Source organism: Mastigoproctus giganteus, chromosome 6, assembly GCF_048544385.1.
Source record: "Mastigoproctus giganteus isolate SK-2022 chromosome 6, ASM4854438v1, whole genome shotgun sequence".
NCBI classification, from domain to species: Eukaryota; Metazoa; Arthropoda; class Arachnida; order Uropygi; family Thelyphonidae; genus Mastigoproctus; species Mastigoproctus giganteus.
This window is the reverse complement of record NC_143580.1, coordinates 126983276-126995402: the sequence shown is the minus strand read 5'-3', so window position 1 is coordinate 126995402 and position 12127 is coordinate 126983276. Positions and strand designations below refer to the sequence as shown.

The 12127-nt window shown below is 35.5% G+C and overlaps 1 protein-coding gene across 2 annotated transcripts in view; it reads left to right on the top strand.

Moving 5' to 3' along the window:
- Nucleotides 1-12127, top strand: part of Dhc64C (dynein heavy chain, cytoplasmic) — a 1460071-nt gene that overhangs the window by 337013 nt on the left and 1110931 nt on the right. For both annotated transcript variants that reach the window (XM_090376486.1, XM_090376487.1), the window contains exon 25: nucleotides 8466-8611. In XM_090376486.1, the coding sequence (XP_090232612.1) occupies nucleotides 8466-8611 (146 nt within the window). The remainder of the gene's footprint in view (nucleotides 1-8465; nucleotides 8612-12127) is intronic.

Sequence of the window (12127 nt, the reverse complement as noted above, 5' to 3'; positions counted from 1 at the left end):
CCCTTAACAACTGAAAAACAGTGATATTTTCCAAAATTTACATTTGCATTATCAGCACTGATAATGCAAATATTGGTATGCAGAAATGTATTTTGGGTTAAGGTGAAAAGCCTCTTGCTTTTCTAACAACATTTCATATCTAGAAATAGCTGTTTCATCAGTCCTTTCAACAACACCTAACAATTTATTTTCTATTTGTTTGGTAGGATCAAAATAACTAATGCATATGGGGAAAAGCTTTTTGTTGTCCTTGTTGGAAGCATCTGTAGCAACACAAATGAACTGACTGCATTTAGTTGGATCATTAAGAATGTCCACAAAGTCTCCTACACTTTTAGGAGCTAGAACATTTTTAACTAACAGGTGTGATTTTTGTTCTTCTGCAACACAACTTTGTTGCAATATCAGAATCATGGAATAAGGATGATGCCAGTTTGTTGCCACAGTCCAAACTATAACTGTGATCGTTTCACATTGTGGTATATTAATTCTAGTTCACATTCTGTCACACCGTCGTATTTTGGTTTTTTAAAACTATCAAAATGGCTTTAAATTCTTTACACCCACCTTTCCCTTTTCTTTTTGCTAATATTGTGCATGCTGCTTAACGTTTGAGTTGACCACCATGGCTGATAGAAAAATTCTTGTTGCACAATTTGCAGTAGACACAATCCTCTGAAGAAGCTGGAGCCACCCATGCAAAAGTTTCTTCCCACTCCTTTAAGTAGACTTGCTTATATTGCAATTTCTTCTTTTTCTTGAGAGGAGTGTTGGGAGGATTAATGGACTGTGATTCTTTTCTAATTCTATCAAAAATTATTCAATTGGAATCTGGAAAAAAAAAAAAAAGAAGTTAATAGTGAAAGTTGCACAAATATAAAATATTGTCTGTGTCAGCTTAACAATGTATATCAAATGTGGAGAAAATTAAATTAACAGTATATACTAATTTGTTAATCATACCTCATCAAAAAATAATCCAAAGCCCATGTCTCCTAGGATCGTGCTCTCAATTTGAGAAAGAAAGAACTATTAAGAAGAAATATTGCGCACAAGTGTTTTTATATTTGAAAATACCAATAATAGTGCACAATGTACATTTAAATTTCTATAAAGTTCAATATTCCTTAATATAACTTATTAACAACTTCACATTTCAACATGTGATAAACTACATTGCATTCTTCTCCCATACGATGGACAATGAAAGCGAAAGAACAATATGTTCTGCGATTTCTTCTGTCTTTAATGGTAGGCAACTGTTGAAAAAACGTTTTTGCCAACAGTTTTTGAATAGTTGCAGCGTCATCTGATGGTTGTGTTAGTAACCAACTTTTAACTATATTTACAGGTACGTTTAAAACGTGATTTTCATAGTAAAAAGAAAAAAAGGAAGAAATCTACTTACAGGGAAATTAAAAATGTACACAATAAAATCAACCAAAAAAATGTTCTTATGGGAAAAATGTAGGATTTGGCAACCCTATATGCAATCTACTCCAATGATGCAGCTCCATCAACACAGAATTGGAATTCTCATCCAGCTGTCATCTTGATTTGTCCTATATCAGCAAAACCTAATTATCAACATAATTATATGCCACCACTGACATGTCTGGATATGTTTAGCACAACCACTTATTTTATACACTAGTTTATACACCATATTTCACATTAATGGGCTGGAAATGGATCCCTGTGGACAAACAACCACTAACCATCCTTAATGCTTTCACAAGATGACTTTACTGTGACAAACCTATTATAGAAGTAATCCTTTTTATCACAGAATAGAGATGCAGGCTGTATTTTGTCATGCGCAAAACCATTAAAATGCTGTCCCATTGAATAGGGTCAAATGCACTTGTGAAGTCCAAATATACCCAGACAGTATTTTTTTTTTTTTTTTATTATTTTTTTTATTACAGTTTTGGACAGTCTCCACCAATTTCTCCAGCGCCTCATCATCAGTTCCCTTTCCGGGTGTAAAACCATACTGGTCAGCTGACAGGCAATAGTTATTATGCACAAAATCTAAGATTTTCACAGTTAGCATCCATTCCAAAACTTTTCTCAGCCGACTAAGCACACCTAGAGATAGTGTGGTAGGACTCCACAACTATCTCTAGGCGTTGTTGATGACTTCAAAATAAGCTTTAGTAACATGTGCTTCTGAGGTAACAAAAACATATTCTCCATAAATCCAGTGCTATGGCAGAACTTTTCATTTGATTTGCGCAAGATTTATACCCCAATCCTCATGGATCATTATTTTTACTTGTTTGAACCAGTTCTTTCCATGAATGAAATTTTTTCTCTTGCAGTAGTTCTTGTATAAGTTTGTTTCAACCACTGAAATTCTTCCTTGAGCAGTTGTGGGTAGTCACTTCTGCAGTGTTTACTCTGCTGATACCTCTTTCTTGCTCGAATCTGCTCTCACTTTAATTTTGTCAGCTCATTAGACCACCATTTCCCGGTTCATGTTTGTTTTGACTTTGCCTCCTGGATTTACATGATGCCAGGTACAACCAAGTCTGCAGGAGGTTCACAGCCTCCATCTCATCCAGGTTATCTAACAAATCGTTACTAAACTCAGAACTAAGCCGATGAAGCTCATCATCAAATTTATGTTACTCAGCCAAATGTAAGGAAAAATGTCGCAACTGGTCTGATACAAAGCCATGTTCATTGTTGCTAGATTGCTTAACACCAAATTTGATCACCCTGTGATCACCCGACACCCTGAAGTCAATTTGACCCATGCGATGTATTGAGGGTGACATTAGCATTAGTCGAGGCATACTATGCAAGAAAACAAGTCACATATTACTCATGGATCATTATTTTTACTTGTTTGAACCAGTTCTTTCCACGAATGAATTTTTCTCTTGCAGTAGTTCTTGTATGAGTGTATTTCAACCACTGAAATTCTTCCTTGAGCAGTTATGGGTAGTCACTTCTGTAGCATATTTCTGTATATCATTGATAAAGCATCAGCAAAAAAAAAAAAAAAAAACCCTCTCATTTCACCCATCCATTCGCTTCAAATGCCTGTTCAGCTCAGCCTTAAATTTAAGCTATCAACTTCCAAAACAAGAGATAGAAGTCTGTTCCACCAATCGACTATCTGCTGGCTAAAGGCAAATTTCTGCGCATCTATTCTTCAATGGTCTTTCCTCAATTTGAATCTATTCCCCCTCAGGTTTTGAATCTGAGCATTGAGCTTGCTCAACCCATTCAAGGCCTTACACCTCGATCAGATCACCTCACAGGTGCCTAGTCTCCAGGTGCTCTAATTTGCAGAACTTAAGCTTTCTTGGTAAGAGCATCCCTTTGTTCCCTTCACCAATATTGTTGCACTTCTTTGTACTCATTCTAGAAACTCTACATCCTTCCTAAAATGAGGCCTCCAGTAACCCAAGATAAACTAAAATGAGAACTTGCTACACAGTACTCAAGGTGTGGCCTGATCATTGCCTTGTACAAAGGGATAATCACCTCCTTTTTCCTACTAGCGAAATTCCTGTATATCATTTTAATTTTTTTAAAGGACATGTATAGTCATACATGTAAAGAATTGTCATATCACTTTAGTCATTTTTTTGAAAAAATATATTTTATTACTCAAGTGGTGTTCCATTAAAACCTTAGCTGGCAGTGGAGGGACAGAGGTTTTTGTAATTAGTTTGATATTAATATTTTTTCTGAAATATGTAGGCAAAATGTTTGCCAAGGTACACTAGTAATTGTTATATTTAATGTTGATCAAATATGTCTTTTTCTATTTCTATATATAAAGTTTCAGACCATTGTTAGGAAATTAATCCTCTGCTACATTGTTGTCACTTTTCTTAGAATGTTATTTGCCTGTTAATCCATGGACCACCTGTATAAGATAAATATGTAGAAAAATAGTATTCTTTAAAAAAAGTGAGCAAATTTATTCACAAACCACCAACATGTTCATTTAAATGGTAATGCAACATGAATAGTGCAAAAAAAAAAATGATGAAAATGTTTATACCTAATAAAAAAAAATGGAATTTAAGTGATTCATATCTATAGAACACAAATTATGCAAATTTTTTAAACAAATTTGAACTGTGTTAAACATAACTAACATAGTCCTTCCTGTTCACATTATCTGTTTTGAAGAAATGCGAAATGCTCTGTAGAATAAGATCCTGGTGTACTGCTCTTTCACAAATTTGTTATGTAAGAAACACTTTAAAAATTCTTAATTAGATTTAGCAAATTTATTAAGAGTATCAATTGAACTTCTGTCTACATGTAATTTAACTTCTTTTTTTTATTATTATTTTTTTTTAACTGCAGATTTTTTTCACCTCTGGTGCTATTTCTTCTTCTGGTTACATTTTTGCATCACCAAAATAACACTGTGGCCACTTGTTTTTGATGCTTGCTTTTATACAATCTAAATAAATAAGAACATAGTCATAATTTACTATCTTTTTCAAATATCAAAGCACTATATGTAAATAATAAAAATCTTTAATATTTGCCCCAGTCTTTTGGTTCCTTCAATATCCATGTTATTGTGTAGGAAAAATATGATGTGCATTAATATAAAATTAAAAAAATAATAATAATAAATAAAAAAAAAAGAGGAGGGGGGAAAAGAGCAGTCCAAATTATAGATAGTCTCAGTGCAGTTTCACTGAAATGGCTTGTTATGAACACGGAAAGAACAATCTATAGAAACAGTATTGTAAAGCCTGCGTTGATATTTGGGATTAACAATTGTTATGAAACTGAACTGATCTTGCATATTTATCAGGTTATTATCATCAGTTGCATACTTTTACCCCAAGAATAAGCAATCCTTCACCAAAGAAGTGTAATAGAAATTTTGTTATATGAGTAATAGTTTTGATGTTTTTCTTGAAACAGTTTTTTTCTAGGTTATACAGTGGTGCCTCGCAATTCGACTGTAATCCGTCGCCGAATTAGAGTTGAATTGTGGGTCAATATTTTCTATACAGTAAACCCCCGCTATTCGCGGTCGCTGATTTAATATAAAACAAAACCTAAAAAAAAAATGTGAATTTTAAAGTGCCGTGAACGTTTTCCACCATAAAAAAACATGGGCGTGGCTAAAATTATCTTTTCCGGTCAAAACAGCGCTCAGTGGGTGGGTGGAGAGGCGTGACAAAATCGCGAGCATGGATGTTTCTCGCTAATCCTTGTTCAGTATGTGTTATGCGCTTGCCATGAAAAGTTTTGTCGTTTGCTTTTAATTTATGTTTATAAATTGAATAAATTTATCAATTTATAAATTGATATGCTTACAAAAGTGATAAATCTACTGTTTTGCAGTGTAAAACAGACTTTTTCGAGTGTGTTAACGGAAGAAAGTGACTTTATTGTGGACAAGTTCTTTCTAACCTGTACAAAACTATGGCTATGAATAACAAGGGAAATGTGAAAAGATCAAAGAAGGTGATGACATTAGCAAAAAAAGAGTTATTGGACAAAATTTCTAATGGTGAAAGTGTCTTCTCAGTGGCAAAACATTATAAAATCAATGAGTCAACGGTACGATCAATCAAGAAATCGGAAGAAAAAATCCGCCGTAGTGTCCGTGAAAATGCGCTAATTGCTTCAAAAATTTGCTTTGTAACTCGTGATGTTAAATTTAAAAAAAACGGAAAAAGCTTTAATCTGTGGATAGAAGACCAAACTCAAAATAAAATTCCATTAAGTTCACTCATCATTCGTGAAAAGGCAAAACTCCTTTATCAACACTTTAGCAAAACTGGTGATAGCACTGGCAGGATAAGTTTTTTTAGCTAGCAAAGGCACTGGTTTGAAAGATTTGTTTGAAATTTCTAATAAATATTACCATTTAATATTAAATTGTATCTTATTTTCATTTCGATGACATATGCTTGCATTTCACTATGTACATAGTCATTATGAAGATACATATAATACATACATAGACAAAATTTTAGACTAGTTTTTCTTATATATTTCATACTTTGGAACGGAACTCCTTTATTACTATGGGAGCCATAACTCAGTTTTCGGTATTCGTGGCATTTCTCAGGAACGTAACCTCCACGAATAGCGGGGGTTTACTGTATAAGTTTATGGTAAATTGAATAATTCGTTGTTGGAGAGAAATACACAATATTATTGACTTTTACTATGTTCTACCATATAACAAACGAAATTACAAAATACATAATGAGTACATACATTTCATTGAGCCTTAGATGTTGGAAGGATGTTTTATTTATCTTGTTCTAGTCCTTCTCTTCTCCTCTTGGCTTGAATGGGGATGAGGAATTGATCAAGGGTGGACTGTCTCTCCCTCTTTTTCAAGATAGCCTTGAAGTGATGCATAGTAGTGTTGTTAAACAAGTCTGTCATTCTAGTTACAACAGCAGTGTTGGGGTGCCATTTAAACAAGCAGACTGCACCTTCTCCCAATGGAATAAAATTTCTTTAATGACAGCTGTTGGCATTGGCCCTTTTTCCCTGTCTTCTTCTTCACGTGAAATTTCCTTTTCTCTCTCTTTTGCTTCCTGTTCACTGAGTGTTTTGAGTTCTTCCACAGTTGGTTCGTCATCGTGATCCTCCACAAGCTCTTCCACATCAGCCTCATCAACTTCTCCTATGTCGAGGTTCTCCATCATTGAAATGATTTCTTGCATGGCCGCAGCTGCTTCTTCAGCGGCTTGGACTGCACTGTTGTCATCCCAAAAAAAGGAAGGAACGAGTTTCTTCCATGATGCACGAAGGGTTCTCTGTGTCACTCCCTCCCAGGCAGTTTTAATAAAGGAAATGGCGTGAAGAATGTTGAACTCAGTCTTCCAGAACTCCTTCAGTGTCTTATCAGAAGAATGAGTCATGTCGAAAAGCTGTGGAAACAAAGCCTTGGTGTAAAGTTTTTTTAAAACAGGCAATTACGTCTTGATCCATAGGTTGGATCAGTGATGTTGGATCAGTGATTAGAGTCAATTTCAAGAATGTTCGCCAAGTTTTTGGGGTGGGCTCTAGCATTGCCAAGAATCAGCAGTGCTTTCAAAGGTAAATTGTCAATGAGGAATTTTTTTACGCTCCGGGCAAACTCCTCAAAAATCCAATCTTTGAAGACTTTCTGGTCTACCCAGGCTTTTGCATTGGATCTCCACATCACTGGCAGTTTGGACTTGATAATTTTCTTCCCAAAGCAGTGAGGATTTTTAGAGTGGTAAATGAGAAGTGGCTTTTCTTTAAAGTCTCTGCTTGCATTTGCTGCCAATAACAAGGTAAGCCTATCTTTCATAGGCTTATGTCCTGGGAGCGTCACTCTTTCTTGCGTGATGTATGTTCGATTTGGTAAGCGCTTCCAAAATAACCTAGTTTCATCCCCGTTAAAAATTTGCTGTGGCAAGTAGCCTTCCTTCATGATTAAATCTTCAAATTTTTTCACAGACTCTTCTGCAGCCTTTTTATCTGCACTAGCTGCTTCCCCATGTCTGAGAACACTATGGAATCTGTTCTACCTTTGAATCTGTGAAACCACCCACGACTTGCCTTGAATTCATCAGTTTGATCTGAAATACGTCCTGGAATTTTCTTCTGCAATTCTTCAAAAATTAACCTAGCTTCTCACAGATCATTGCCTGAGTTACTGGATCTCCTTTCATTGTCTTTCTCTAATCCAGGTAAGAAGAGCTTTTCCATTTCTTCATTGATTAAAGATCCGTTTCTGTTAGAAATTTTCATTGCTCCAGCGAACATCCAAGCACCTATAATCTTGTCTCTTTGTTGCCAAAAAGTTGCCACGGTTGACTTAGGTACGCCATACTCTTGAGCTACATCTGTAAATCTTTTACCTTTCTGCACTTTATCTATAATTTTTTTCTTATTTTCTATGCTCAGCCAAGTGTTTCTTTCCTGAATTATTTTGCTGTTGACTTCTCTTTGGACCGATTATCAAATTTCCCTCAAAAAATAAATAACTGCCAAAGCACAATTTTTTTTACTTTATGAGAAATGCAGAATTATAAATTAGCACAAACAACTCGAGCAAACAAACTCAGACTAAGATTATTAACGAGAGAATGTCTCATAACTGAGGAAGAACTGACGGCATGCCTGTAAGCTATCTTTGAGGGCGACTAATGTAGCTGAACGATTGTACGATCTATTCCTGCTTTATCTATCATTGGTTAAATGTTACTCCCGCTCTTTAATACTATTGTTTAAAATGTATGAAGCAACCGTCACTATTTAGTAACATTAAACGCAGCTACGTAGTCCAGCAAAGAATTCTATCTTGAAACATCATGTAGCATTTGCGCTGGCCCGCAAAATCCGACTGTCGAATTGCAAGACTGTCAAATTGCAGTATGTCGAATTGCGAGGCACCAATGTATGTATTTGTGTGAGGACATTTAATGAACAAAAATACTTTTTTTTCCCCTCTTCTTGTCCTCTCTCTCTCTCTCAAGGTATTATGTCTGCTAGTGATGAAAGATTACAAGTTGCCCTTGAAGAACTTCAAGATTTGAAAGGAGTTTGGTCTGAATTATCAAAGATATGGGAACTGATTGATCAAATGAAAGAGCAGCCATGGCTATCAGTTCAGCCAAGGAAAGTGAGTACTGAGAATTTCTATAAACTTAAAAGAAAGCTTCTTATTAAATAAGTTACTATTAAAAGTAGGGATTTTGCTTGTACTTTTGAAACAAGTAAAAGCAAAAAAATTATTTATTGGGATGTATTTTTGAGTACAAAATGAGAAATCAAAAATCATAAACAGTCAATTCTGATTGGTTATTGGAGGCCACTGATTGTAAATGCCACATAATGCCAAGCAGCTAGGTATATATTGTGTGTGTGTGTGCGTGCACGTGTGTGCACCATATCCAGAAATTTCATGAATTCATATGACATATTCTCATCTGCTTTTGCTCTATCTACCGAATGATTCATAAATACCTAAACTAATTGAACAAACTTATCTGTGAAAACGTGTAAACCCCTCAGAAGCTTCCTTATTCATATACATTGAAAGAGTTAATCTTAGTAATGTTCATTTCCATCCACAATGTGACAAGCTCCACTTAAATTTCTAGATCTCATTTGTCATAGTATTCATTGATGCCTTTATCATTGCCTCAACCACAACTCATATCAGTTGCCTTAACTGTTTGCTGTATGAATCCTATCACTTAAAAGGCAATATCTGCACTGATATTTCTTGTCAGACTTCCTAATTTGGAATCTCCTCTTTTTTGTTATTCTCTGGCTTAAAATCTATCTTCTCGGTTCTGTCAAATTCATTAGTTTCCTCTATCCTTTTCTGAATGCAGCTAATCACTTGAAATTATTTGACTTCTGGGAAATTCTACTTTCTCCATTCTAACTTTTCTAAAAGCGAGGTAATATTCCTTGACGATTTATAAGTTCACGACTCTGGTTGGCTTGTTTCAAGTTTCATTTCTGTTTTCATGGACCCAACTTTGAAACGTCAAACTGTGGAATGTCAAAGTTTTTGCAATTACTAATGACTTCACACAGCTTGTTCACATACCTACCGAAATGCAAACAATCTTAACCACTGTTTACTGTTTCACATCTTCTGATTTCAATGTTTGCTCAGGTTGTATCAGTCATATTATTCTTGAAACTATAACTTTTATTCCGTACCACTATAAAACCTCATTCTTATCAGTTTGGTTTTCCAGTAAGTGTGCTAAAGCCGTGCAGGATAATGTACAATATCACAATTGATTTGTATTCAAATCTCCCCTTCATTTTCTGCTTTCACTAAAGCTCACAACAATTGTAAAGCAATTATTAATGAGTCCGAACTCTATTTTGAACAGGTAGTTTTTTAAGAATAGAAATCTGGCTTCATTTCTAAATGGTAGTCAAGCATTATTGGTCTCTTGCCAAAGTTAATAGCTGCAACACTCTGTCCATTAATGCTCCTGTCTCTGTTGGTTTTGGTGCGTCCTCAGTTAAAGACAAGCAGAATTATTAGTATCCTGTATTTCTTCTCACACTCGTGTATAGATTAACTTGGTAAACTGTTTGTTAAACCACTTTTGTGATTTAACAAAGTGGTTTAACAAATTTGGGTTTAACAAAAGTGGTTTAACAAAACCACTTTCTGGTGTCAAAATAACTACTTGATAAACCACTTTTGTGATTTAACAAATCACAAAAGTGGTTTAACAAGTAGTTATTTTGACATCTTCCAAGAGAAAGATGTTAGATTAATTCTGACCAATCCTTGCCAAGAAATCTCCAGGTCCTAATGGAAGTTTATGTTCCTGTTCTGTGTCAGTTTTTTTTACACATTATTTTTTCTGGCAAATGTTATTGGCCACAATTTTCATATATATTTCCATCACTGTTTATAACCTCACAGCTGTTGCATTCTCAGTTGAAGATAAAGCTGACTTATTAGCATCTGACAATTTCCTCTAATTGTATCATTGATGATTTTGGTCAAACAGCTCCTGCTGTACCAAACATATTCCACTCATTTTCTCCCTTAGTGTTCTAGAACTTCACCATCAGAAGAATTCTGTACATTCTTGATATGAAATTTTCAGGTTCATGTGGAATTTCGTCATCTGTCCTTGGTTAACTCCTGATCTGCAGTTTACTTCTGTTGCATTGCCTTTTTACATTCTCTTATTTCCCTAGTTTTTCCTTCTTTGTGGAAATTTGTTCCTATTCTACCAATTCCACAAAGGATGAGAAATCCCTTCTCAATTATTGTCCCATAGCTCTTTACCTTTTTCATAGTAATGGAGGAATCCATCAAATATCAACACTATCTTGAGCTTTAATCCAACTAATGTTTGCCATTATGGATTACATGACTGTCAGTCCACTTATAAAATCTTGGTTTGGCTCTTGTCTTTGGGAAAATTTTATTTTATTTATTTATTTTTTTTTAATGTAAACCCCAAACACGAGAGGTATGAGAGCCTGTAGTACTTAGTACCGTGCTTGAGTTGAAGGTTGAGTAGACGAAAGAAGATTTTTGTTGATATCGGACTTGAACTTCTGTAGACTGTAATTTTCAGGAAATACATATAAAGGAATGTTGTTCCAGAAAACAACAGTTGAGTGAATAAATGAGGAAGTTGGTTCTGTGAGTTTGAAGTTGGACAGTAAATGGATGTTGGCTGGTGGCCGCACGTGTTCGGACTGTTTTGAAGGAGAGAGCGAATTATAGAAGCCAATTCGGAAGAACAGTGCCCATGGAAAATCTGTAGAAGAGGCATGCAGCAGAAAGTGTCTATGAGACAGCGAGTGGAGAGACTCTGTTAGAGATGTATCGTTATTAACCTAACTGCCCTCTTCTGAATGGAATCAAAAAGCTTGAGAGAGGTTTTGGGGGCACCATCCCAAATGTGGGAACAATATTCCATGATATGGCGGATTTGCGATTTATAGAGTGAGCAGCTGTTTGGAAGAAAAGTAACGCCGAGAGCGAAAGAGAGAACCAAGTTTTTTAGATGCAGAGGAAGCAATATTTGTAATGTGCTTGTGGAGAGAGAGAGAGAGAGAGAGAGAGAGAGAGAGAGAGAGAGAGAGAGAGAGAGAGAGAGAGAGAGAGAGAGAGAGATTAGAAGTCGGGGTAATCCCCAAAAGAGATATCATTTTGCCTAGAAATCGGAGTGTCACTAAAGCGACCATTTTGCGAGATATAAGACAAGACTGAGTTTTAGAAGGATTGAAATCAACTAAGTTGTCTTTGCCCCACTGGAGAATTACCTGAAGATCAGCATTTAAGGAATTGGTAGCAGATTTTCGAGAAGTTGCAGCTGATTGAGCAGGACAAGGTTTCTCAAAATGGAAAGTGGAATGCAAAGTGCTATCATCGGCGAAACTATGATAGATCCTATGGATAGGATTTCCAGTCAGTGGAAGAAATCCTATGGATAGGATTTCCAGTCAGTGGAAGAAGGTCATTAATATACTAGACGAAAAGAGTGGGGGAAAGAACTGAACCTTGGGGGATACCGGCATTAGTAGAGAAGTTAGCAGACAGAGAACCATCTACCATCACCCTCAGTGAGCGATCAGAAAGAAAACTGGATAACAAATTACAAAAAACCGTTGGCAAACCATAAGATGGAAGTTTGTT